This window comes from Melanerpes formicivorus, unplaced genomic scaffold (assembly GCF_026170545.1).
Source record: "Melanerpes formicivorus ecotype bairdi unplaced genomic scaffold, bMelFor1.0.p_v2 SCAF_34, whole genome shotgun sequence".
Taxonomy (NCBI): domain Eukaryota; kingdom Metazoa; phylum Chordata; class Aves; order Piciformes; family Picidae; genus Melanerpes; species Melanerpes formicivorus.
The window spans coordinates 7,405,919-7,432,094 of record NW_027142386.1 but is presented as its reverse complement, the minus strand read 5'-3'; the positions used below and the strand labels follow the sequence as shown (position 1 = coordinate 7,432,094).

At 62.9% G+C, this 26,176-nt stretch overlaps 1 protein-coding gene across 5 annotated transcripts; it reads right to left on the bottom strand.

Moving 5' to 3' along the window:
- Positions 1–1,375: 1,375 nt before the first annotated feature.
- PLEKHA2 (pleckstrin homology domain containing A2) lies at positions 1,376–22,281 on the bottom strand. 5 transcript variants are annotated; one of them, XM_068156758.1, is made up of 12 exons: positions 22,234–22,281; positions 16,797–16,960; positions 16,175–16,231; positions 12,174–12,222; positions 11,169–11,266; positions 9,331–9,477; positions 6,667–6,813; positions 6,479–6,547; positions 6,258–6,328; positions 5,434–5,497; positions 4,517–4,594; positions 1,376–4,125 (listed from the first exon to the last, which is right to left on the bottom strand). In XM_068156758.1, exons 2-12 carry the CDS (start codon positions 16,935–16,937, stop codon positions 3,802–3,804), a joined length of 1,245 nt encoding a protein of 414 aa, XP_068012859.1. In that variant the 5' UTR covers positions 16,938–16,960; positions 22,234–22,281; the 3' UTR covers positions 1,376–3,801. The 5 variants fall into 5 exon arrangements, with proteins under 5 accessions (XP_068012859.1, XP_068012860.1, XP_068012857.1 ...); XM_068156759.1 differs by lacking the exon at positions 22,234–22,281 and adding an exon at positions 21,269–21,368; XM_068156756.1 differs by lacking the exon at positions 22,234–22,281 and adding an exon at positions 21,070–21,150.
- Between the last annotated feature and the right edge of the window lie 3,895 nt (positions 22,282–26,176).

Here is a 26,176-nt window from a genome sequence, read left to right as displayed (position 1 = left end):
CAGTGGGAAATGAGTGGGGGCTTCCAGCCACCTTACATCCAAAAGAGGAAGCCCCAGCAGCTGCAGCCTGAAAACTTACTGAGCTGAATAAGAATGGGAAAAGGAAGCTGCAGAGAGTCAGAGCCAGGCACAAAGTCCCTGCCTGCAAAACCCTGCTCAGGTCTGACACAAACCACAGCAAAGATCCCCTCTGCTCCCCCATGGCTCTGCAGGACCCTCCTGCCCTTCACATTTCAATCATTTGGCTGATTTCTGCCTCTTCACTTCCACTTCTGCCTTCCCTGGAGCTGCAGCAGGCTCCAGCTGAGCTGGGAGTTCTGCCTGTTCCAGTCTGGGTTTGTGGTTTGTTGCAACAGCTCTCTGGGGACCTGGCTTTGTATCCCATTTAGGTCACGAGGAAGCTGGAGCTGGCAGCTTCCAGCAGGGCTCAGGGCAGCAGGGTGGGGGGAGGCTTCATCATGGAACTACCACATTCCTCAGAGCAGGGGAACAACAGGGCTGAAAAGCCCACAGGGGTGGGAAAATGATGCAGTGAGCCAGAAGGAGAGGGAGAGATAAATACTAACCCTGTGTGCAAAAGCCTCTCCTCATTAGCTGCTCCCCAGGGCCTCAGCCCAGCAGCTGCCAGCTAGCAGCAGGACCTCGCATTCCTTCCATGGATGAGGCTGTCATGGCCTGTGCTGAGGGGCACCAGGGGGCTGGGCCCACAGCTTTCCTCCTGCCTGTGGATCCAGGCAGGCAGGCAGACAGAGCAGTGATGCCCCTGCCACCACCACAGGCTCACCCCCAGCCCCAGGGGTCTGCACAGATGCCCAGGAGAAGCCACTCCTCCCTGGGCAGTGTGACCCTAGCAAAGTGTTCCTCCAGGAGGGTTCTGGGACACTCACCCAGGGCAGGGCTGCAGAGGAGCAGTGGCTGGAGCTGCCTGGACAGCAGCAGCAGTAAAATTCAGCCTGCAGCCAGGGCTGGGAGGACACAGCCCCTGGGGAGGGACAGCTTCTGCCTGCCTGCATGTTCCTCACCAAGCACACCCTGGGAGCAAGGGCTGCTTCCTGCCAGCTCAGCCTCTGCCTCCTGTCTTCCAGCAGTGACAGACAAGATCCAAAACCTCCCAAGCCCTTAGCCCTTTGCCTTCCCCTCCGTGCTTCTCCCCCCTGAGGCTTGGGGGGGGAGGGCCATGGGGCACTGGGGGGCTGCAGGGGTCTCCAGCTCTAAGTTGTGGCTCAAGAGAGACCAAGTAAGACTGCAGCAGCTGCCTGCAGCAGCCCTCAAGCTCCCCCAGCTCCCTTGGCAGTGCTGTGCCCTGTTCCCCCACCCCTAGGGGGATGCTGCTCAGGCCCAGCAGCGACCATTGCCCAAAAGACAGAGCCTGGGAAAGCCACGGGGATGTCCTCCTTTATTTGAGACCAGAGGGAGCAGAGAGGTTCCAGCTGCAGGCAGCACGCAGCCAGGGCTGGCAGGTGGGAAACCCACCCCAGAGCAACACTGACCCGAGGAGCACTTGGGAGCCACAGGCAGGGCTGAGAGCGCTGGGGCCTTGCCCTAGCAAGGAGCAAACCCCTCCCTCACGCCCCCCTCCCCCCTGCAGGTCCCCAGACCCACACAGGTCCCCGGGGCAGCTGGAACGCTGCCAGCACAGCTTCCTGCTCCCAAGGGAGCGGTGCCGGGGCTGCGGGAGGGCCGGGAGCAGGGAGCAGCTCCATGCAGGGCTGGCTGCATCTGCCTGGGCCCCGGGGAGGGGAGGAGAATTCCTCCCCCCAGCACCTCCAGCAGCACCAGAGGGGTCTGGAGGCCAGCCCAGCTCTGCACACTTGTCTCAGCCTCACGTTCAGCCCTGGTGCTGTCCCGGGGATGCAGGAGGGTGGGAATGAGGACAGGAATGTTGCAATCCAGCTGGAGCCACTGCGAGTTTCTCCTCCTGGATAATTAACCCTAGTTGTGCAACAGAGCTTCTGCTTTACCATCCCAGGCCTGAGGAAACTTTGCAATCATCAAGCAACAAAGCCTTTGGTCCTCCCCTGGTTCTGAAGCCTTGCACAGGGTAACCACAGCCCCTCTGCATTTGATGTGCTGCAGAAATGAGGTCAGAGCACCGTCACCAGGTGCTGGACAGGCTCAGCCAAACTGCTCACACAGCCGAGGCACTGTGGGAGGAGCTCGGCAGCCACTCAGCCTGAGCCCAAACCTGATCAGCTCAAAGCCAAGGGCACAGAAAGCAAAAGGGAGAAGCAAAGAGGAACTGCTGCTCTGGGCTCCTGCAGTTAAATAACAAATAGGGACCCTTGCCCTGCACCTTCTGCACCAGTTCCTGCTCATTCCCTTCAGCACCCTCCACACAGCCCTCTCTACACAGCCCTCTCTGAGCCACTTACCCCCAAGCCTGGGGGCCACCTCCCCTGGGCTGCACTGAGGCTGCAGGAGCAGCTCCTCAGAGCCAGGGAGGTGCAGTTGTGTAAAGCTCAATCAGTGCTCAGAGCTCGGCTGAGCTCCACTGGATCCTGGGCTGAGCTGGAGCACAGCTGCCACACAGCTGGAGGCCTGGAAAGGGCAGGGCCAAAGCAGCTGTGTTTTGCTGCTGGGGAGCACACTGAGCTGATTCTGCAGAGCAGAGGAAATGGAATGCCAGAAAAAAAGGGGGGTGGGGGAAACAGGAGAAAGAAGGGAAGCAGCTGGATGCCAGGGGGGCTTCACTTGCTCTTGTTCCAGCTGAACAGTTCCACCCCATCCTGTGCCGCTGTCCATGGGGCATGGGCACTGCCCTGGCCAATGCTCCTCACTTGGGCACCCCAGGTCTGGGCAAGAGCCCTCAAAGGGAGGGTGAAGCAGCAGCTGGCCCTGGCTGCAGGCTCAAAGGCTGGCAGCAGGCACAGAGGGCAGGGAGCTGCGTCCTCACTCGGTACCCAGGGCTGGCACACACTGGGGGGTGAAGATCCCAAGCAGGGAGCCCCGGGGTTCTCTATTTGCTTTTTATCACACCTCCTGCAGGAGCTGATCTGGAAGAGTTCACCTTGCTCCAGCAGCTTCTGCTCACTTCCATTCCAGGGCAGGCAGCAGTGAGGTTCCTGGAGCAGTCTTCCCAGTGCCACTCAACACTCTGCTTTCACTGCTTTCTGCCACAAGCTCTTTGCCACCTGGGCACAGCTTCCTGGAGCACAAATCCAGCACCATCCTGGAGGGTCCACCTGTCCCCAGGAGCCACCATCACCCCTGCCCAGGCAGTACTGAGAAACCTTCTGGAGGGGCTGAGCAGGGCCCCTGCCAGGGATGGGGCTCAACAGGGCTAAAAAGACCATCAGAAGCCAACAGATGCCTTGATGCAGAGCTGCTCCCCCAGGGGAAAGTCACCAGACAGGAAGGTGCAGAGGTGCAGCACGTCCCTTGTGCAGGCAGCTGGTGGCTGGCATCTCCCTGGCTCTGCCCAGGAGGGCTGAGCAGCATGGAAGGGGAGGAAAATGTTTTTGCAAAGAGGAGAAGGCCACAGTGCCCTTGGCGCCTCCAGGACACCCTGCAGCTCCCCCCGGGCTCGGCTCAGGGGCAAACGAGGCAGAGGCAGAGGATGCTCCTTCCCCAGCCGAGCTGGGGACAGCTCCCACGGCACGGAGCCCAGGCAGCAGCAGGCAGGACCCTGGCACACAAGTCCAGCTGCATCCCGCATGGGAGCGCTGGAGGGGAAGGGCAACTTCCCCCCCAGGCTGAGCTTGACCCGAGCCGGGGCCCAGGGCTGAGCACCCTGCAGCCTCCCGGCAGGAGCCCCGGCAGCCAGGGAGCCGGCGGGCGGAGCGGGGGGCGCCGGCTGCCCGCTCAGACGTCCGAGGTCCTGATGCTGTCATCGTCCAGGTCGAAGGCAAAAGGCTTCTCCTTGAGCTGCTGCGGCTCCGACCTGTGCCGCTGGCGCCCGCCCGGCCGGGCCGGGGCCGGCAGGAAGGCAGAGTCCCTCAGCGCCGGCATCGCCTCCTGCCCCGGCTGCCTGCCCTCTGCCTGGGGCACCGGCGTCCAGGGCTGCCAGGCGGAGCTGGGGGCAGCTCTGCACGATCCCCTCCGCTCCTCCGGCGCCTGCCGCTGCTGCGCCGGGGCCGCGGCGCCGCCGCTCCTCGCCAGGGAGCTGCACCTCATGAAGGACATCTCCTGCGTGGACAGACACGGGCTGAGCGCCGCTGGGGCTGGGGCATGAGGGGCAGCGCTTCAGAGAGCTCTGGGGACCTGGCCCAGGCCCTCTCCACACCCTGGGAGAAAGCAAAGCAGCCCCAGGCGAAGTGAAAACCCAAACCGAAGAGCCCTTGGCCAGGGGTCAGGCTCTGGCTCATGCCACGGAGCAGAGCAGGCTTCAGGCAGGTCCAGCCCGATGCCTCAAGCCCACTTTGCCATCTGCTTCAAGCAAACTTTCCCCATGAGTGCCAAAGACACCATGAGAGGGCAGGGCCCTCCCCCTGGCATGGGCTGCCCCTCCAGCAACCCCTTGGCCATCGGCACCACCTCCATTTGACAGCAGATATGAAGCCCAAAGGATGTGACCTACCCTGGGACGGGTTCTGAGGGCCTGCACTGCCCCTGTGATGACCTGGATCCAGCTGTGCATCTCCTCAGGGCTGTCTGCCTGCAAAGCACACCAGCACCAGTGAGGCTTTGCCTCCTGTGAGCCCCCAGTGCCCGGCACAGCCAGGGCATGGCTGCGGCTGGGCTGCCAGCTTCCCAGGATGCTTCCTGCTGATCCATGCTGCAGCTCCCTGCCTGCCCCCAGCAGGGCCTTGGGAAGCCACTCTGCACATTGCTGCATTTTTACATCAAGAATGCAAGCAGAAAGAATTGCTGGGGTGGAACCAACCCTGCTCCTACAGCAGCCCAGGGTCTGCAGCCTGCCATGAGCCTGCCTGGGGCTGAGCTGTCTGGGCAGCAGGATCTAGGGGGTTTTGCCCTTGCAGATGTGCACCCAGGGCACCTCACACTGCACTGACTGCTCTGTGGGTCCTCACAAGTGCTGACAGCATCATGCACAGCATCCCCTACTGCCTTCCCCTGCCCAGCTCAACCAGCAACAGGGAGACCAACTTAGAGTCACTGAGTTGTTTGGGCTGGGAAAGGTCTCTCAGCTCATCCAGCCCAGCCCCCTCATGGCCACCAAACCAGTGCCATGCCCACAGGCTTCTTGAACACCTCCAGGGGTGGGGACCCCACCACCAACTTAAGGTCCCTCTCCAGTGTGTGAGAGCTCTGGGGTGGGGGGGGTGCAGCCCCAGCCCCCTGTGCTCATCAGCTCACCCTGTGCCCCTGCTCTGCTTTTTCCTGCTCACACAAATAGCTGCTTTTATAAATAAGCCCAAGGGGAGAAGTGAAACCACCTCAGCAGCTCTGCCTGGCCACAGACCCAGCTGCTGGTGCCTGCTGGGGAGAGCTGACCCTGCTGCCCAGCTCAGCAACTGCTCTCAGCTGCCTCACCTGGATGTAGAAGGTCCTGGAGCTGGTTATGATTTCAAAGAGGTTGTCTCGCATCAGGAGGTCCCTAGGAGCAGTGACAAGGAGGAGGTCACAGCCCAGCAGTGCTCATGGCTGGCAAGATGTCACTCTGTGTCTGTCCTCATCCCTAGAGCCTGCTGGGGGCTTCCAACACATGCTGCAGGCAAACCTGGGATCCCATTGGGATTTGGAGAAGACTCCAGCTCCACACAGACCTTCAGCTCTGCACACAGCCCCCGGGGCAGGCAAAGCCCTGCCCCTTCCCAGACCCCCACTCCACCTCAACCCTGAGCTGGCTATCACTTCAGGACAAACAGCTCAGAGCTGTATCAATAAATCCTCCATTCCCTTTAGCTGAAGAGCTTTGCCTCCTCAGCTCCTTCTCCCTTGCAAGCTTTCAAGTCACTTTGATTTTATCAGTGCTGGCTGCCATAAACGGTTCCCAGGACACTCTGCAGCTGCCTGCACGTTTAAGGCCAACACCTCCAGCAGCTCTGGGAACAGCTCTCTCCTTGCACCATGCCAAGCTGGTTACTGTGCCCCACACTCCCTAATCTGTGGAGATAAGGAGCTGCAGGAGCAGCCTGCCCAGCAGAGATGGCTATCAGCACCATGAGAAGGGAGGGTGGACAACATCCTGCAGCCAGCCCCGCTGCCCTGACTGCCCCACGGGGCTGGGACAGAAAAGCAAGGGGCAGCAGCTGCTCTTTGAGTCCTTCCAGGCTCCCTGAGGAGGCAGCTGAGTCCCCTTCCTGCCCTCCTCTGGGAGCTGCTCCAGGGCAGGGAAACAGGGATGGGAGCATTACCCAGACTTGACCAGGCACTCGTGGGTCTTGCACACATCCTTCAGCAGGATCGACCGCAGGGGCTCCTTGTCCTGTGGGGACCAAAGGGGCAGCGCTGGGCAGCTGGGGGAGGGGGCAGCACCGGGCCCCTAGAGCCCCCAGCGCTGGCACAGCGGCCCCAGACCTCTGCCTGGGAGCAGCTGGTGCCAGGCAGGGGCAGGGAGGTGCTGGGGGCCCCTCACCTGCTCACACTTGTAGTAACTGATGGAGAACTCATCCAGGACGAAGTACCTGCGCTTCCAGCTCTTCCTCTGGGAAGCAGAGAGGGAACCGCTTGGGGCTGCACCCAGAGCGTCCCTGCGGCCCCCCTGCGCCCCCCCCCCCGCCGGGTGCCCCCCACTGCCCCTGCCACAGGGACCCCAGCACTCACCACGTTGCCCTGCTTCACGCAGTAGCCACTCTTGAGCACGGGTGGCCCCGCAGGCGGCTTGGTGGCCGAGGTGGGGATGTAGCTCTGGGAGCGCCGCAGCAGGGGGTGGGCAGCAGCATCGCTGCACTCCCCCCCGGGCCCCCCGTTCTGCAACCAGAGAGCACAGGGTCATGGGGAGCCAGCAGGGAGCAGGAGGATTCCCTGCTGGCAGGCAGGAGCAGCTGAGGGCCCTGGGGGTGTTCAGTCTGCAGAGGAGGAGGCTGAGGGAGACCTCAGTGCTCTCTGCAGCTCCCCGAGAGGAGGCTGGAGCCAGGGGGGGGTTGGGCTCTGCTCCCTAGTCTCAGGTGAGAGGAGGAGAGGAAATGGCCTGAAACTGTGCCAGGGGAGGCTGAGGTTGGAGATTAGGAACAATTTCTTTGCAGGAGTGCTCAGGGACTGGCACAGGCTGCCCAGGGAGTCCCCATGCCTGGAGGTGTTCAGGAAACCTGTGGCCATGGCACCTGGGGCCAGGGTTTGGTGGCCATGGTGGTGCTGGGCTGATGCTGGACCGGATGAGCTGAGAGGCCAAGATCTCCCCAGAGGACTGATGGTTGGGGTGCAGCCAGGCAAAGCATGCTTGCCCCGGCCCCAGGCTGCCTCTCCAAGAGCACAGCACTCCCAGATGGGCACAGACAGGGTGCACACGTGGCTCTGCACCCAGCCCCTGGCTCGTCCCAAGTACTTCCCACTGCATCCCAAGGGCCGAATCCTGCCCCAGTGCCAGCATCACCCCCCCTGTGCCGCCCCATCCTGGGCAGCAGCCTCCCTTCCCCCTCAGCAGCGCAGAGGATGGTTGGGAGCCAAAACATCTGCACTCATCTCCTTCCCCCATCCCTCCAACCCCTTCCTCCAGCTCTGTGCTGAGGTTTGAGAATTGCCATGGCAGCCAGGGTGGCTCTGGCCACCACCACCCTTATATGGCACTGGCACCGCTGCGACTGCCGCTGTGGTTAACCAGCGGCCTCCAGCACCTTCAGCAGGCTGCTCTGCCTGCTCCAGGACAGAGGAGCAGCTCTTGAGCTGGCCCCAAACTGCCACCCTGCACCTCCAGGGCACAGCCAGGAAGGGGAAGCCACCAGATCCCCTCTGCTGGGCTGCACCAGCTCTGCTGGGCATGTGGGAGATGCCCGGGGCTGGCATGCTGCTGCAAGAGGCAAGGTCACAGCAGGAGCTGGGGGATGCTGCTGGCCAGTCCTGGCTGCAGGTGGAGCCTGGGGCTCCCCTCTGGTCCCAGCAGAGCCAGGAAACCACAGACACACCCAGGAAGCTGCAGGGGAGGAAAAGCCATTGCACAGGGGGCAAGCTGCAAGAGCACAGAGGAGATTCCAGCAGCTGGTGCAGCACCTCTGAAACCCCCCAGGGAAAGAAAGACACCAGGCAAAGGCTGAGGATGCAGCTGGTGTCTGGGGAAGTGGTGTCTGGGGGGGGGAAGGAGCCAGAGTCAAGAGCTGGGAATAAAGAGCAGCTTTAACTCAGTCACAGGGCTGGCTGCTGCCACTTGCTGGCACCCAGGGAGCCTTGGCTGCCCTGGGCACAGGGTGGGGAGGCACAGCCTGCCCTGCCCCAGCCCACACTCTGGACCATCAGCAGCATCCCTCAGGAACTGGCACCAGGAAGGGATGGCTGGAGCCCAAGCAAGCCCCTGGCCAGGGCAGTGTCACCCCCTGCCAGCAGCCCCTGCTGCACTGATCTCATTCCCTGCTCTATCTTTAGTGCTGCCACTGATAAGAGCTGAAGTGAGACCCAGAGCAGGGCCAGCACCAGAAGCTGGCAGACACCAAGAGCCAGGTGTGTGCCAGCCTCATGCCAAGGGGGTGCAGAGCCACAGAGTGGGGCCAGCCAGGCTCTGCCCCAAGCACCTCAATGGCTGGAAGGGATCCTCCAAGGGCATCTTGTCCAGAGCCCCTGCAGGCAGCAGGGCCAGCTCCAGCCAGAGCAGGCTGCCCAGGGACACAGCCAGGCTCCGGGGATGGAGCCCCCACCACCTCCCTGGGCAGCCTGTGCCAGTCTCTCCCCAGCCTCCCTGTGCAGAACTGCCTCCTGGTGTCCAACCTGGCTCTGCCCTGCTCCACTTCCACACCACTGCCTCTCATCCTATCCCCACAGTCCCTCCCCAGCTCTCCTGGAGCCCTTCAGATACGGAAATGCAGCTCTGAGGTCTCCCTGCAGCCTTCTCCAGGCTGAGCAGCTCCAACTCTCCCAACCTGTGCCCAGCCCTCTGCTCATCTTTGTGGCCCCCTCTGGCCCCCCTCCAGCAGCTCCAGGTCTTTCTTGTGCTATGCCTGGACCCAGGACAGGCAGTGGGGTAGTGCAGGCTGGCCAGGAAGGTGAGGGGAATTCATGTCCTCCTCCTCCTCACTCCCACTCATCTCATCACACTTCAGAGCAGACAAAGGAGAGGTGCTGCAGGGTGCTAAGTGCAGCTATTTATACAGCCTGAGTGGGAAGGGTTTGCAGGCACCAAGCTGCTTTCCAGAAATGAAAAGTGCAGCTCAGCCTCCTCACAGCCCAAAGCAGCAAGAGCCTCCAGCCCCCTGCCCTGGACCCCAGCCTGCCCCCAGGAGCTCTGCTGCTCCAGGCCTGGGCCAGAGGGCAGCAGGTGGTGCAGGGCTCCTGCCAGCTCACCTGGTTGATGGAGATGGGGGTGTGCACCACCACCCCTCCTATGATCTCTGTTTTGTAGGCCACTTGGGGCTTCCTCTCCTGGGCCTGGGGCACCACTGGAGGCTTCACTATCTCTGTGGCTGGTGGGATGCTGCCACCCTTTGGGACCTACAGGAGAAGGAAAGGGGAGAAGGGCACAGGCATGACCTTGCCAGGCAGCCCCAGGCCAGCATTAGGTCTCTGTCCTCCCAGCCTCAAGGCAGCTTTGTTGCCCTTCTCTGGCCACTCTCCAGCTCCTCAAAGGCCTTCTTGGAGTGGGGGCACAAAACTGAACACAGCACTCCAGCTGTGGCCTCACCAGTGCCAAGCACAGGGGGACAATCACATCCCTGCTCCTGCTGGCCACACCATTGCTGATCCAAGCCAGGATGCCATTGGCCTTCTGGGCCACCTGGGCACACTGCTGGCCCCTGTCCAGCTGCCATCAGTCAACAGCCCAGGGATGGAGCTGCAGCCCTGCAGGCAGCAGTGCAATGGGGCAAGAGCCCAGGCTGCCACCAGCTCCTGCCTCCTGGTGCAGAAGTGAGCAGAGTCCCTTGGCACAGCCACAGCAGCCAGCTGCACATCTCCCACCCTCAGCCCCTGAGGTCCTCAGCGTGCAGGGTGAGGAAACACAGGAACTGATTTGCCAAGAGCAGAAGAGAGGTCTCTGTGAGAAGCAGAAGCTGAACCTGGATCTCTGCACCAGGGGCAACAACCCCAACCCCAGTCCCCAGCTGCTCCCCAGCAGCTGCTGTCCAGGCAGCTCAGGGGGTGAGGAGCTCTCCCCCCAGCAACCAAGCAGCAGGGCAGCAGCACAGGGCCCAGCACAGCCCTGCTGGCACTGCTCACTGGGGCTACACAGAAGCCTGCAGAGCTCCTGCCCCTCTCCCTGGGACCCTCCCCCAGCAGAGGGCAGGGGAGGAAGCTGCCCTATAAGCCCCCCCAGGAGGGCTGGCACAGAGGTGCTGCCAGCTGAGCACCGGGCTGGGTTCCGCTCGGCTGCGTGAGAGCGGCAGAGTGGCACAGCCCCCACGGCTGGCAGCAGTGGGCAGCGGAGCAGCACAGGCTCCAGAGTTGCCAGGTCAGTGCCCATCAGCTCACGCTTCTGTGAGCACAACAGCCAGAGCAGGGGGCGCTGGCAGGGAAGCATCTCCCCAGCCAGGCAGAGCAGAGCCCACCCTGCCGTGGGGCACGGCGCCGGGCACCGGCTGTGCCCCCCAGGAGCCCCGGGGTGCCAGGGAGGAGAATGCAGGGAATGAGTGAAGGACAAGACAGGCTTTGAGAGCTGCTGCCAGCAGGGAGAGCAGGGGAGAGTCCCCAGAGCAGGCAGGGACCACAGGGTGCTGGAGTTGCTTGGGCTGCAAAAGCCTCGCAGGACCACACAGCCCCAGCCCCAGCCCAGCACCCCCAGGGCCACCAGACCATGGCCCCAGTGCCACAGCCACACCTCTCTTGAACACCTCCAGGGATGGGGCACCCACAGCCCCCTGGGCAGCCTGTGCCAGTGGCTCCCCCGCTCTCTCTCAAGAGCTTCTTCCCCATCTCCAGTCTCAGTCTCCTCTCTCCCAGCTCAAGGCTGTTCCCCATCGCCCTGTGCCTCCCAGCCCTTGCCAAAAGTCCCTCCCCAGCTCCCCTGGAAGGCTGCTCCCTGGAGCCTTCTCTTCCCCAGGCTGAACAGCCCCAGCTCCCTCAGCCTGTCCCCACAGGGCAGGTGGCTCCAGCCCTCCAGAGGGGAAGAGCAGCTCTGCCAGGCCCTGCTTGAGCAGCCAGCAGGGCAGGAGGCCTGGCAGCAGCAGGGGGAGCTCGGGGCAGCCTACCGTGATCTTGCTGGCTCGGTTCAGAGCCTCCACCCAGTCCTGCAGGTCCTGCTGGTCGCTGGCTTGCAGGAAGTAGCGCTGAGAGAGGGCATTGATCACTGCCAGAGGAGGGACCCCAGTCAGGACTGCACATCAGTGCAGCAAAGCAAACAACCAACCCCCAAGACAGCATCTCCCAAGCCCCAGTCCCAGCACCCTCTGCAGACCTGGGCCCCCCAGCCCCCCTGGCACAGAGCAGCAGCTGAGGGGTGTGCAGGGGACGTGGCAGCTGGATGCAGCCTCACACCAGAGCCTAGGGAGGGCAGGGCTGAGGGCTTGACCCAAGGCTGTGGCATGGTCCAAAGCAGGACTTAATTCAGGGCTGAAGTTTACCCCTTGCACAGGGCACCCAAGGGCCCCCTTGGGACCTTCAGAGCTCAGCACTTTGGGCTTTGACTCCCCCCAAGCCTTGCTGTGGAGCCCTGCGTGGGGATGCTCCAAGTGCTCTGTCCTTGGGATCCATCCCCTGAACTCTGAGCATTGCCAAGGCAACATCATGGCCTTGGGACTTGCTTGTGCTGTCCCTCCTGCTGCTCCCAACCCCAGCTCCTGGCTCTCACAGGAGAGGTCAGGAGGAGGGCAGCTGAGGTGGGGAGGAACTGGGTACAAAATGCAGACTGCCCTTCCCTGGGCCCCCAAGAGGGCCAGGAGCTCATGGGGGCACAACACCCAATTGCACTGCAGGGGGCAGTGAAATGGATCCCGGAGCTCAGCAAAGCAGGAGACAGCCACAGAGCAGTCCCACAGGGGCCTGCCTGCCCCACCAGGCTCTGCCCACAGGGCCAGGGCCACCCCCGGGCCAGGGCCACCCCCGGGCCAGGGCTCCCCAAGGGCCAGGGCTCCCCAAGGGCCAGGGCCACCCCAGGGCCAGGGCTCCCCAAGGGCCAGGGCCACCCCAGGGCCAGGGCCACCCCAGGGCCAGGACTCCCCCAGGGCCAGGGCCCCTGCCTGGCTCCCCTCACTCACCAAAGCAGAAGGGAGTTTTTGGCTTCTGTTTGGGGGTGGCGATGCTCACCTGCAACAGAGCAAGGGAGGGGCCATGAGAGGGGACAGCACCTGCTGGTGGCACACACAGAGCTGGCACTGCCCATCCACATGCCCCTGTTGGAGGGGAAGCTGTGCTGATGGGCAGCATGGTCCTGGCAGCACTGGCACGTCAGTGCTGGGCTGACTGGCACCTCCAGCAGCAGAGAGGCTGTGCTGATGGGCAGGGTGGCACTCAGGGTGCTGAGCTGACTGGGCACCTCCAGCAGCAGAGAGGCTGTGCTGATGGGCAGGGTGGCACTCAGGGTGCTGAGCTGACTGGGCACCTCCAGCAGCAGAGAGGCTGTGCTGATGGGCAGGGTGGCACTCAGGGTGCTGAGCTGACTGGGCACCTCCAGCAGCAGAGAGGCTGTGCTGATGGGCAGGGTGGCACTCAGGGTGCTGAGCTGACTGGGCACCTCCAGCAGCAGAGAGGCTGTGCTGATGGGCAGGGTGGCACTCAGGGTGCTGAGCTGACTGGGCACCTCCAGCAGCAGAGAGGCTGTGCTGATGGGCAGGGTGGCACTCAGGGTGCTGAGCTGACTGGGCACCTCCAGCAGCAGAGATGCTGGGCTGATGGGCAGGGTGGCACTCAGGGTGCTGAGCTAACTGGGCACCTCCAGCAGCAGAGATGTTGGGCTGATGGGCAGGGTGGCACTCAGGGTGCTGAGCTAACTGGGCACCTCCAGCAGCAGAGATGCTGTGCTGATGGGCAGGATGGCACTCAGGGTGCTGAGCTGACTGGGCACCTCCAGCAGCAGAGATGCTGGGCTGATGGGCAGGGTGGCACTCAGGGTGCTGAGCTAACTGGGCACCTCCAGCAGCAGAGATGCTGTGCTGATGGGCAGGATGGCACTCAGGGTGCTGAGCTGACTGGGCACCTCCAGCAGCAGAGATGCTGGGCTGATGGGCAGGGTGGCACTCAGGGTGCTGAGCTGACTGGGCACCTCCAGCAGCAGAGAGGCTGTGCTGATGGGCAGGGTGGCACTCAGGGTGCTGAGCTGACTGGGCACCTCCAGCAGCAGAGAGGCTGTGCTGATGGGCAGGGTGGCACTCAGGGTGCTGAGCTGACTGGGCACCTCCAGCAGCAGAGAGGCTGTGCTGATGGGCAGGGTGGCACTCAGGGTGCTGAGCTGACTGGGCACCTCCAGCAGCAGAGAGGCTGTGCTGATGGGCAGGGTGGCACTCAGGGTGCTGAGCTGACTGGGCACCTCCAGCAGCAGAGAGGCTGTGCTGATGGGCAGGGTGGCACTCAGGGTGCTGAGCTGACTGGGCACCTCCAGCAGCAGAGATGCTGGGCTGATGGGCAGGGTGGCACTCAGGGTGCTGAGCTAACTGGGCACCTCCAGCAGCAGAGATGTTGGGCTGATGGGCAGGGTGGCACTCAGGGTGCTGAGCTAACTGGGCACCTCCAGCAGCAGAGATGTTGGGCTGATGGGCAGGGTGGCACTCAGGGTGCTGAGCTAACTGGGCACCTCCAGCAGCAGAGATGCTGTGCTGATGGGCAGGATGGCACTCAGGGTGCTGAGCTGACTGGGCACCTCCAGCAGCAGAGATGCTGGGCTGATGGGCAGGGTGGCACTCAGGGTGCTGAGCTAACTGGGCACCTCCAGCAGCAGAGATGCTGTGCTGATGGGCAGGATGGCACTCAGGGTGCTGAGCTGACTGGGCACCTCCAGCAGCAGAGATGCTGGGCTGATGGGCAGGGTGGCACTCAGGGTGCTGAGCTAACTGGGCACCTCCAGCAGCAGAGATGCTGGGCTGATGGGCAGGTGCTGGCAGATCAGGTGCTGGGCTGGCTGGGGGGTGCTGGCATAGCCTGTGCCCACAAGGCCAACACAGCACAGCCTGAGCCCAGGGGCTGGCTCGCGTGGGCACCGGGCGGGCACCACATGCAGCACCAAGCGCCTGGTCCCAGGGGAAGGGCAGCCCAGAGATGGAGCTTTCATCTCCTGCTGTGCCCCCTGGCACTGGCTGCCCTGCAAAGCAAAGAATGGGAAGCTTTCAGCGGGCTGGCAGCGAGGAGCTGCTGCTGGGCTCACACAGTTGCTCTGGTCGGCAGTCAGGGCAGCAGGGGCAGCAGCAGAGGCTGCTCCCTGCCGAGCTCACACAGTTGCTCTGGTCGGCAGTCAGGGCAGCAGGGGCAGCGGCAGAGGCTGCTCCCTGCCGAGCTCACACAGTTGCTCTGGTCGGCAGTCAGGGCAGCAGGGGCAGCAGCAGAGGCTGCTCCCTGCCGAGCTCACACAGTTGCTCTGGTCGGCAGTCAGGGCAGCGGCAGAGGCTGCTCCCTGCCGAGCTCACACAGTTGCTGTGGTCGGCAGTCAGGGCAGCAGGGGCAGCGGCAGAGGCTGCTCCCGGCCGAGCTCACACAGTTGCTGTGGTCGGCAGTCAGGGCAGTGGCAGAGGCTGCTCCCTGCCGAGCTCACACAGTTGCTCTGGTCGGCAGTCAGGGCAGCGGCAGAGGCTGCTCCCTGCCGAGCTCACACAGTTGCTCTGGGCGGCAGTCAGGGCAGCGGCAGAGGCTGCTCCCGGCCGGGCTCACACAGTTGCTCTGGTCGGCAGTCAGGGCAGCAGGGGCAGCAGCAGAGGCTGCTCCCGGCCGGGCTCACACAGTTGCTCTGGTCGGCAGTCAGGGCAGCAGGGGCAGCGGCAGAGGCTGCTCCCGGCCGGGCTCACACAGTTGCTCTGGTCGGCAGTCAGGGCAGCAGGGGCAGCGGCAGAGGCTGCTCCCTGCCGAGCTCACACAGTTGCTCTGGTCGGCAGTCAGGGCAGCGGCAGAGGCTGCTCCCTGCCGAGCTCACACAGTTGCTCTGGTCGGCAGTCAGGGCAGCAGGGGCAGCGGCAGAGGCTGCTCCCTGCCGAGCAGGAATCCTGCAGAGCAGAGGGAGGCTCCCCGGGGCTCCAGGCACATCACTCCTGGGGGATTTATTCTGACAGGCTCCCTCCCCCAGAGCCAGCCTCTAATGCCTGAGCTCTGTTTGCTCAAGCAGAGCTCTGGGCTTTGGGGGTGTATTCACTACTGGCACAACTCAGCCCTGCAGCCTGTGCCCAAACCCCAGCCTGCAGCAGCTCCCAGTCCGAGCAGGACCTACAGAATGCAGGCTGAGGCTCCCCTCTGAAATGGGGAAGGTTCAGCCTCCTGAGGTTGCTTCATCTGTGCTTAATTTATAAGCCCTGATTCAGCAGGAACAGAGATCTGCCCAGCTCTCCATCCTGCTCCAGCTGGGAGCTGAGCCCAGCGGGGCAGCTGGAGCCCCCATGTCCCAGCACAGCTGAGGGGCAGCTCCTGGCACAGGGATGGTGCCAGCTCCTCTGTGCCACAGCTCCACACGTCCCAGGCTCCTGCCCTGCCACTGCTCACTTAGTGCCCTGCTTCTGCTGCCCCATGGAGGCCAACTGATGCCATCAAGACACACAAAGGACTGAGCCCCCAGGACTCATCCTTCAGGGCAATGCCCTCCAAGCACTCCCAAATCCAATCCAAGAGGGACTTTGGGACTCCATCTCCTCATCTTTGTGGGGTCTGATAAGCCCCCTCAGGGGAACCCTCACAGAAGACACCACACCAGGGTGCCAAAGCAAGGGGCACCATGGCATGAGCACAAGCCCCAGCTCAGGCTGGCACTGTGCTGGTTGCCAGCTCCACGTCCAGCTCACACCACCACCGTGCTCCTGGCCCTGCTCAGCCCCAGCTGCCCCAAGTCCTTCCTCATGGCTGAGCAGTTCCTCTTCCTCCTGTGCTCACAGCCTGCCCTGGTTCACGCTGAGGGGATGATCCCTCCTTCCCACAGACCCACGCAGGCTGCTGTCCCAGGGAAGCCATCACAGGCTCAGGCAGGACCATGACCTCAGGCAGGTCCAGGTGAGTCACTGCCTGCCCCAGGAAAACCACAGAGATGGGGACAGGGAGCACTCATTTTCCCTCCACCCCACCCCAGCATTACCTTGGAGATGTAGGTCAGCTGCAGAGATCCCACAGCGCCTGCACCGATGGCCAGGTTCTGCAACAGGCCAGGAGCAAGTCAGGGACAGGGACAGCACCAGGAGGGGAGCCAAGCTGCCAGCAGTGCCAGCAGGTCAGGCAACAGCACCCACAGCCAAGCTGCCAGCCTCAGCTGCTGCCCTTCTCTGTGCATCCACTTCACCTGGCACCCCAACAAGCAGCTGGCACCAGCCACGCTGAGCTGCACCCCAGCACCGACTCCTCCCCAGTCCCAGCCCAGACCTCCCCAGTGCCACTCACTGCCCTGTGCAGCAGCACCACAGCTACACAACAGGCTCCAGCTCCCACCCCACAGCCCCTAGAGCCTAAATTGGTGCCCACACCAGCCAGGAGGCTGCGGGCAGGCAGCTGGGCACTTCCTCTTCCACCCAAGCAAAGAAGAAGCTGCTGCAGGATGCTGGCACCCCCAGATGCTCTGCTCAGCCATGGTCACCCTCAGCCATGGCAGCCCCCTAGGGACAGCCCTGGCGGCAGAGCCCTCCCCCGGGGCAGCCCAGAGACTGACAACCAACCTCCATGGCCGTGGCCAGCATGCAGCTGGCAGGCAGGTGGGAGGCACCTACCTGAGGGTTGTCCATGTACCAGAGCAGGCAGTTGGCCTGGGTGTCCAGGATGAAGTAGCGCCGCAGGAACTTGCCGCAGGTCTCATTCTCCTCGATGTCCAGGAAGCCACAGATGCGGTTCTGGCGGTCCAGGTACGGCATGCCGGGCTCCTGCGGGCATCACCCTGCAGAGGAGGCACGGGCAGGCAGGCATGGGTGCTCCTGGCTGCCAGGGAGCTGCTCCTGGCTGCCCCAGGGAGCTGCTCCTGCACCCACAGCCATGCCGAGCCCCGGGTGCCGGCCGTGCCGGGATCCAGCTCAGCCTGCGCCTGAGCTCCCCGGGAGGGAGAGGGAAGGGATGACCTGCCAGGGCTGCTCCAAGCAAGCACTGAGCTGAAAACTCAGGCACCTCATAGCACCTTCCTCCCCACAGAGGTGCCCATCGCTCCCCAGCCCCACCAGCCACCAGCCCCAGCACGGTCAGGGGGCCCAGGAGCTGTGAATGCCCACAGCAGGCCCCAAGCAGGGGCTGGGGCTTTGCTCCTCATCCACCACATCCCACACCTGAGCAACCTCCAGATCCAACCTTCTGACCTGCCCAAAGCCCCTGATGCCTCTCCCCAGCCCATGGCAAAAGCCAAACCGCCACTGCTGCGTGTTCCCAGCACACCTCGGCGACAAGGAGGGTGCCAGTGTGCCAGCCCCGGGCGCAGGCAGGAGCAGGGCAGGTCAGACCAGCAGGCAGGACCAAAATAGCTCAGCAGGGAACTGCAGGGCTTTGGAAACTCCATCCCCACCACCACACACTGCTGAACAAAAGCTTCCCGGCCCAGCGCCGAGGCCGCTGCAGGCACAGGGCAGCACCAGGATGTCCCTCAGAATCAGTCTGTCACTGCCTGCACTCCAAACTGCCCCCACAGCAGGGGCCCTGCCCCTCTGGGGAGCCCAGCGGCGTGGGGCAGCCCCACGGCACAGCTTGGCCAGGGCAAGAAGGCAGAGCAGCCCCAGAGGGATCTGAGGAGAGACTCCAGGTCCCTGGGAACTAATCCCGGAGCAGGCTGCGAGCTGCAGAGAGCCTGAGCACACTCCCAGGAAATGGGAAACAATCTGCAACTCCAGCAGAAAATCTCTGCAGCCAGGATGCCAACTCAGCAGGGAAAACAATGACCCAGCCCCGCGGGGCCCAGCGTGGCACCGGCTCTGCCACGGGCATCGACCCTCCCCAGAGATGCCCCCCAGGCCTGTGGGAGCTGGGGATCACCTCTGAGCTCACCTCGGCCATGGGAGCTGTGGAGGAGCTGGAACAGCAACCTCCTGGGCAGCCACCTCTGCAGGAGCTGGAGAAACTCCCTGCCCAGCTGGCACAGCATGAGCATGGCACTCTGAGCAGCCAGGCTGGAGAGCATGGCAGCCACAGTGTGCCCAACTGGGCTTTGTCCCCCATGGGCACAGGACACGGTGGACCTCCAGCACTGCTCCCAGTCAGACTGCAGAGGCAGCAGCCACTGAGTCAGCAGGAGTGGGTGCTCAGTGCCACCACTCGAATCTGCGGGTGCCTGGTTCCACCATTGGAATTTATCGGTGCCCGGTGCCACTACTTTCCTCTGGCAGCAGCTCCCTCCCACCCTGCACAGCAGAGCTGGCTGCAGAGCCACGGGGAGGGGAGCTCCTCAGCACCCCTGCAAGGGGGCTGATGGGCTCTGCACCACCGCTTCCAGCCCTGTGGCAGCAGCAAAAGCAGCACCCGGAGCTGTGGGTGGGCAGGGGACAGCCCTGAGCCGGGCAGAGGCAGGGGGCAGGGAGGGAAGCAGGAGGACAGGAGCTGTACCTGGGGTGGGAGAGGGGTGGCTGCAGGTGGCAGAAGAGGAGGCTGCAGAGCCACAGGAGCTGAAGCAGAAAAAAGGAAATACTATTTTGAAGCTGAAGAGCTGCAGCAGAGTGGGGCCCTGGGAGGCAAAGGTTGTGCAAGAGCTGTGGCGCAGCTGCGGAGGTAGAGGTGGCACCAAAGGAGGCAACCTGCTGGCAGGACCTCAGGTTCATCAGCAGCCTCTCAGAGATGGCTATCAGGGCTCTGCTAGGAGGGAGCTGCTCTGCTCCAGCAGAGGAGTTGGTTTAGAGCAACACCTCTGCCCCTGCTGCCAGGCTTCTGTGGGCACCCCATGCGCTGCTGCTCGTTGTTTGTGGTGGGGGAAGCACACAGAAAGCAGGTTCCTGAGGGCCTTCAGCCATGCAACAGCTTCAGAGCAGGCTGCAGAAGTTATCTCTGCCTCCTCCTGCTAATAGAAGTCGAAAGGCTTCTCCTTACAACAGGGAAGATCTGAGGTGTGCCACAGGCAGGGCAGGGATCAGCGCTCAGGGCTGCGGTGCCAGAGCCATGGACACCTCCGGGGGCTCCCTGCGTCCCCCCTGCCAGCCTCAGGCACTGTGGCTCAGCTGAAAGCCAACCACTGAGCTCCAACTCCTCTGTGTGAGCTGACCTCAGACTGCACTTGGATCTGCAAAATCCTTTGGGAAGAGGAAGCTTCAGCTGCTCCAGAGCCACCCTGCAGACCCTGATGCCAGCCCCTCGCATCCCACTGCCCACAGGGCACTGCCTCTCTCCTTCCAGCCCCTGAGAGCTGAACTTTTCCATACGGAAAGGATAAAAACAGAACCACAGAACTGTTTGGGTTGGAAAAGGCCTCTAAGCTCATCAAGTCCAACTGTCAAACCAGCTCCAAGGCATCAGTATTTCTGTGCAGGAACACAGACCCAGCCTCAGCAGGACAGCAAGAGAGCTGTCACAGAACTCAGCATCCTCTCAAAGCAGGATGAGGCCCTGGTGGCCTCACAGCACAGAGCTGCTCCAGAGCCTCAGAGGACATCCCTTATGGAAACAGGATGGACATCAACCATGTTGGCAGTGGGCACACCTGACCCGTGGCAACCTGCCCCTTCTGAGCAGCACATCAGGCCCTCAGCACCAGATCCTGCTCATGCATTGTGCCATTTCCTGGTGGAGCACAGCAGAGAGTTCCAGGACTTTTTCCTACCTCTGCTGCACCTCACTTCCCAGCTTTGCCAGGGTCCCCATACCCCACCAAGCATGACAACCACTTTCTGGCTCAGTTTATGAGCTTACAACAGCAACCAGGCTGCAGAAGCCCTCCTGAGGTCACTGCTGGCTCCAAGGCCTCATGTGCAGCCACACAGACTTTCCAGGAAGAACCTCCAGGACACCACTGCTCCATCCCCCCCTCCCCTGCTGCCTGTGCCCTGCTCCCAGCACTGCCACCACCATGGCAGCACAGAAAGCCAAGGCAAGGGGAGAGATGATGTTCAGAGCATGCCAGCAGAATCATTTGGAATGGACCTTAAAGATCCTCCAGTGCCAACCCCCCTGCCACAGGCAGGGACACTTTGATCAGGCTGCTCAAGGCTCAGAAGCATCTCCTTAGCACCACGTCATGGCCCACTGCACCTAAAAGCAGCCACAGCATCCTCCTCCTCCTCCCCCACACCTCTGACCGAGCTGCCCCAGGGCCAGTTGGGCTGCAGGTCGACCCCCCCTGGTTTCACAATGCCCAGGCTGCGATGCCCACAGCCCCCACGCAGCCCCAGGGTGACCTCGGCCACACAGGACGAAGGCTTTGAGCCACAGAGGGTGCAGCACCACTTCCTTTCACCTGTCCTTGCAAAGTGAGTTACCAGAACTGGAAACTGCCAACCCCCTCCTGGCAGAGCCCAGCGGCCAGCTCCTGCCACTTGCCTTGGTGGAATACGGAACCTGTTGGACCTGGGGCTGGGAGCAGGAGGATTCACTTCATCCCACCGCAGATCAGTCCGGGGACAGCCAGGGAGCAGTCGGACGAGCTGCCGATCCCAGATCCTCCCAGCACATTCGCTCCCGCTCCACGGACTCCCGTGGGAAACCCCAACTCTCCCACCAGGACCCCGTTTTCCCCACGCCACGGGGCCATCCCTGCAGGAGCGACCCCTGCTCCCTCCTGCTCCTCCCCCCCCCCCCCCCCAATCCCCGCAAGCACCGACGTGCAGGAGCCGCTCGCTCCGCCGCAACCTCCCCTCCCACGCTGAGACTCGGGTGGCAGCTGCCGAGCATCCCCAGCTTCGGCCCCATCCCTGCACCCACGGAGCAGCCCCACGGAGCTGCCGCTCCAGCCTCGCAGCCGTCCCCCCTGCCCGCTTCCCCGGGGTGGGGGCTGCAGGGTATCCCCCTACGGTGTGCCCGGAGGATGGGATCGGGACAGCGGGGGCTCCCCACGGCTCCGCGCACACGCGTGGCCCCAGCACTCACCCCGCCGCGTCCCTGGGCTGCTGGCCCCGCGCATGGGCCGGGCGGCCGAGGAGGTGTGCCCCAGCCTCCGCTTTTTTCCGGGTTAATTACCGCCTCCCATTAGCAAACCCGGCCCCGGATGTGAGTGCGGGGGCGGCTCCGTGGGGCTGTGGGTGTCCCTCTGTCCCTCTGTCCCTCTGTCCGTCCCTTCCCCGCGCACCTGCAGCGGCAGCGCCTCGGTCCGCGCCCCCGGGCAGCCGCCGTGGGGGTCCCGCTGCGCAGTGGGGTGGGAGCTAAGCCGGCTCCTGGTACCCAGCCTGAGCTTGGCACCCTCGCTGCGGGGTGGGAGCGCCCCTCGGACAGCCCCTGCCCAGCCCTGGGGTCGGGAGCTTCCTGGCGAATCCCACCATCGCTTCTCCCTAGCCTTTTGCTCCAGAAGTTGGTTTATTCCCCAGATTCCCGCTGAGCACTGAGGGATTTTTGCTCCGTGCTTGTTCAGGAGTTTGGCACCACGGCATAAGCGCAGCCCCGTGGCTGCTCTCCTCACCCTGGCCAGCCCACGGCGGCCCCATGCCAGCGGAGCAGCTTCCCTCCCTGATCCCATCCCTCCAAGGTTTCCCCGCGGGGGGACAGAGTGCAGCCCCACGCCCAAACCACATCATCTGTGATGACCTCAGGAGCAAAGCAGAGAGAGCTGTCCCCGGAGCTCCTGGCAGCGCTGCTGGGGAGCCCCAGCAGGACACCACAGCTCCAAGCGTGCTGGGGGCTGGCAGGACCCTGGCTGCCCCTTTTGACAGAGCAGGATGCGGCACTCCCCATCGTGTGCCCGTTGAGGCAAGGGTCATCCCCCAGGGCAGCTGGAGCCTTGCTCCTGGCACTGCCCATCTGCCCCCCTGCACAAACCCTGAGCCCAGCCTCACCCAGCTGCAAGCACCACCGGAGCCAGGGGCTGCAAATGCCAAGCACCTCCTGAAAGTGCTGAAAGGGAACCAGACTCTGAGGCATGAAAAGTCCTCAGAGGTGGAACACAGGCCACAGCGACTGGGCTGAGCTTAGAATTAAATAGAAACAGCAAAGAAGGAAAGAAAGGCAGCAGAGAGGTTGGAAAAGAGCCTGGAAGCAGGGCTGGCCACGCTGCTGGGGGAGGACAGGGCCATGTCCAAGCTCTGGGTGGTGGACACTCACCTGCCTGCTGCAGAACTTGCCCTCTGAGCAGGCTCAGCACAGACAGGGAGCAGCGCACAGAGTGAGATGCAGCTGCAACAGCAGAGCAGATCCAGAGCTGGGATCCCAGCACAGCCTCACCCACACCCCTCACCCATCCCACTTGTGTCTTCCCCACGCCCCTGCTCCATCCACTGCCTCCCTCCCTGCATTTCCTGCTGGAGCTCTCCGCCCTTGCCCTGCTAACTGCTGTCCTTTCCCCCCTCCCCATCCCCGGAGCTGTGCAGAGACTAAGCTGTTCCATGGAGCATTTTTGCACCGGGCATCTCTGGCAGACCTTGTGACCTGCAGCAGAGCCTGGCTCCGAGGCAGCTCTGCCTGCTCTGGGCACAGTCACACGGCAGCAGGTCACACCACTGCCCTTCCTTTATTCCCAGAGCCTTTTGGTCTCACCAGGCTGCTGGTGGCTTTCTTGGCCACCTGGGCACACCCTGGCTCGTGTTCAGCCGCTGTGAACCAGCCCCCCAGGTCCTTTTCTGCTGGGTATTCCCCAGCCCCTCTGCCCCCAGCCTGCAGCCTTTGTGGGCTCGTTGAGACCCAAGGGCAGGGCCATCCTCCAGCACTCCCTGAGGTCTCAGTTTCAGTAGCATCCTGCAGCAAGGAGCTCCAGGGCTGGACCCCAGCATGTTGGATTATTTCTTTTCTCTGTTCAGATTTGCTCTTTTCAGTTTCAGGACCTGTTCTCTTTTTTTCTCCTGCTGTCACTAAGGGAAACTCCCAGCAGCTTGCTTTGCCTCCAGGGCTTTCAGGCAGCACTTTGCTGCCCTGCAGTCACATTCCCACTGTCCTCTCCACACTCCTGGCCATCCTTCTCTCTCCTCCCTTCATCATTCCCCTTTCCTTCCTCCCCACTCTTGTTTGCTCACCTGGCTCTGGGTCCCAGCAGTTCCCCCAGGGTCTGCCTGGCAAAGCCCATCCTGGATGAGCTCCCATTCCCATGGGGAACACTGGGAAGCCAGATGAGTTTCATAGAAGCATTTGGGTTGGAGACCTTTCAGGCCATCCAGTCCAGCCCTTAACCCAGCACTGCCTGGGCACCACCAAACCGTGGCCCTCAGCACCACACCTCCACAGCTTTGAAACCACTCCAGGGATGGGGACTCCACCACTGCCCTGGGCAGCCTGGGCCAGGCTTTAGCTGTTTTGGGGAAGAAACCCCCTTGGGTCAGTTCAGAGCACCCAGGTTCTGGTTTCCCTGTAAATAAGAGGCAGCAGCTGTGCAAGGTTCTCAATGGCAGCATTTATTGGATGGGGGCTCAGCTTCTCCTTGCTCAGCAGAGGTGGCTGGGTGCAAGCAAACCCCTGTCCCTAGGCTACTGCAGCAAGCAGCTATGCCAGGCTGGCTGCCCCAAGCCCGGGACCCTCAGAGCCAGCTCAGCAGCAGGTTTCCGGCCAGGACGGCAGCCAGCAGACCGGGGAGGTGCCGTGGCAGGACCCCCGCACCGCTCCGGGCTCCCCGCGGGGCCGCGTTGCAGTCGTCACTGAAGCAGCACTGCAGGGTGGCTGCACCGGAGCCGCTGCGCCGAGCCTGGTCACAGAAGGACTTGTAGGAGCACGACTTAATGACGCTGTCTGCAAGCAAAGGGACAGGCAGCGTGGCGATCAGCACGGAGCCGAGCGGCGGTGGGGACAAGAAGCAGCTCTGCCCCAGCAGCTTCTCTGCTTCTCCTCACCCTCTGCTACCCCAGCTCCTCCGGTCTTCCCTATCCCCTCTGCTTGCACCCCAGCCCCTCTCGTCCCTGCTGGGTCCTCTGCTTCCACCCCAGCCCCTCTCGTCCCTGATGGGTCCTCTGCTTCCACCCCAGCCCCTCTCGTCCCTGCTGGGTCCTCTGCTTCCACCCCAGCCCCTCTCGTCCCTGATGGGTCCTCTGCTTCCACCCCAGCCCCTCTCGTCCCTTATGGGTCCTCTGCTTCCACCTCAGCCCCTCTCGTCCCTGCTGGGTCCTCTGCTTCCACCCCAGCCCTTCTCGTCCCTGCTGGGTCCTCTGCTTCCACCCCAGCCCTTCTCGTCCCTGCTGGGTCCTCTGCTTCCACCCCAGCCCCTCTCGTCCCTGCTGGGTCCTCTGCTTCCACCCCAGCCCCTCCAGCCCCAGGGCCTCACTGGGTGCAGTGATGGTGGCGCAGGCGTCGGCGTACTGGGGGCAGCTGTGGGAGCCCTGCTTGTTGCAGTCGTTCTCGTTGGATGCGACACACCTGTGGCATTTCAGTGCTTTACCTGCACGGAGACGGAGAGGAGGAGGAGTGAGAGAGGCAGCAGCACAGCATTCCAGAGCCCTGAGTGCCGTTTCAGTGCGTGGGGCTCCTGCTCCTGCCGGGCTCTGGTGGGGATGTTGGGCTAAGTGCTGTGCCTGCTGCGGTGGACGAGCAGAGCCCTCTCGTGGCAAGTGGGACCTGGCTCCTGGTCCTCAGCGTGGGGCTTGCCTCCTGCCAGAGCTTCATGGTGTGGGAAAGGAGAGAAAGCAACGGCTGGGGGAAACTGAGCTTTCATGGGGCCAGTAAAGCCCTGCCCTTAACCCCCTCTGGCCCTGCCTTCCCCACGGGGGTCACTTGTGTCCTGCTTCTCCTTCGTGGTTCTTTGCAGCATGGCACAGCCTTTCATTTGCCATTAGCTAAAAACAGTCCAAAGTTCATCTTCCCTGGGTCAGAGATACCAAACCCATCCCGACCTGACCACACCTCACAGTGCTGCTGAGCAGCACAACCGCCTCCTGCCTTCCCAGGCAGCTTTTTGTGGCTCTGCATTTGAGGAACCAAGTCTGAGCTGGGACCCCCCTGCCCCGGTGCTGCCAGGCTGCTCCTCTTTGGCTGGGCTCTGTCCTTGGCTCTGTCAGGGGTGGAGACCAGGAGGCTCCGTGGTCACAGCTGGCACTTGTGCCTTGTGCAAGCAGCAGAGAGAAGATGAGGGACAGACCCTCCCCTGGGTGAGCACAGAGCCACTGTCTGCAGGGATGGGAGCAGTGATGGGCAGGGGCACAAGAGGGACAGGTGGAGGGATGGGGCCAGCAAGCAGAGGAGCAGCTACAGTGACTGCCATGAGCCACAGGACACTTACTTTCTCCAGCCAGGGATGTGACGATGGCCAGGGCCAGCAGGGTCTGCAGGGTGGTCATTCTCAGCAGTGTGCAGCACAGGGCTGTAGCCTCTGTTTTGTCCCAAGGTCTTACAGCTAATCTGCTTGGGTGATTGGCTCAGCAGCTGGGGATCACACACTGCAGCCCCTGGCTAATGCCATCTTAGCTGGGGAGGACAGGATGCAGCTCCCCAAGGGCATGGGAGTGGGTCTGGTGCTGGTGGACAGAGCTGCCCCTGCTTGCTGGGTTGGGCTCTGCTCCACATCCTGCCACTGCCTGCTTTGGGACTCCCTCCAAGCTCCCACCTCTCCAGACATGGAACCTTGTGTGGCTGTCAAGGCCTTGTCCAGGCCCATCTGCTCCATCCAGAGGACATCCAACACTCAACTTTCTTGCTGTAGGCAGAAGTCAGGTTGGGGGAAAACCCTCTAAAGTTTCCAACTCAGCAAAAGAGAGGCAAGAGAAGGGCTGAAAACTTGCATGGGACTGGGAGCTGGCAGAGCCATCCCTGCCCTCACCTTCTCCCAGCCCTCAGCTGGGCAGGTCTCCATCCTCACCCAGAGATTTACCTGAGTCCATGAGAGCTGAGCTCAGCACAAGGATTAAGCCAGGCTCCCACTGGCCACAGTCTTCCTGCTGCTCTCAGCTCTTCCTGCTGCCCAAGCTCCCTGATTCAGAAGAACCTTGCTGGGACCATCCAGCAGTGTGATGAAACCACAGCCCCAAGTGCCATGGCCACAGGTTGTCTGAGGCCCTCCAGGGGTGGGGACTCCACCACCTCCCTGGGCAGCCTCTGCCAGTCCCTGACCACTCCTGCAGCAAAGAGATTTTTC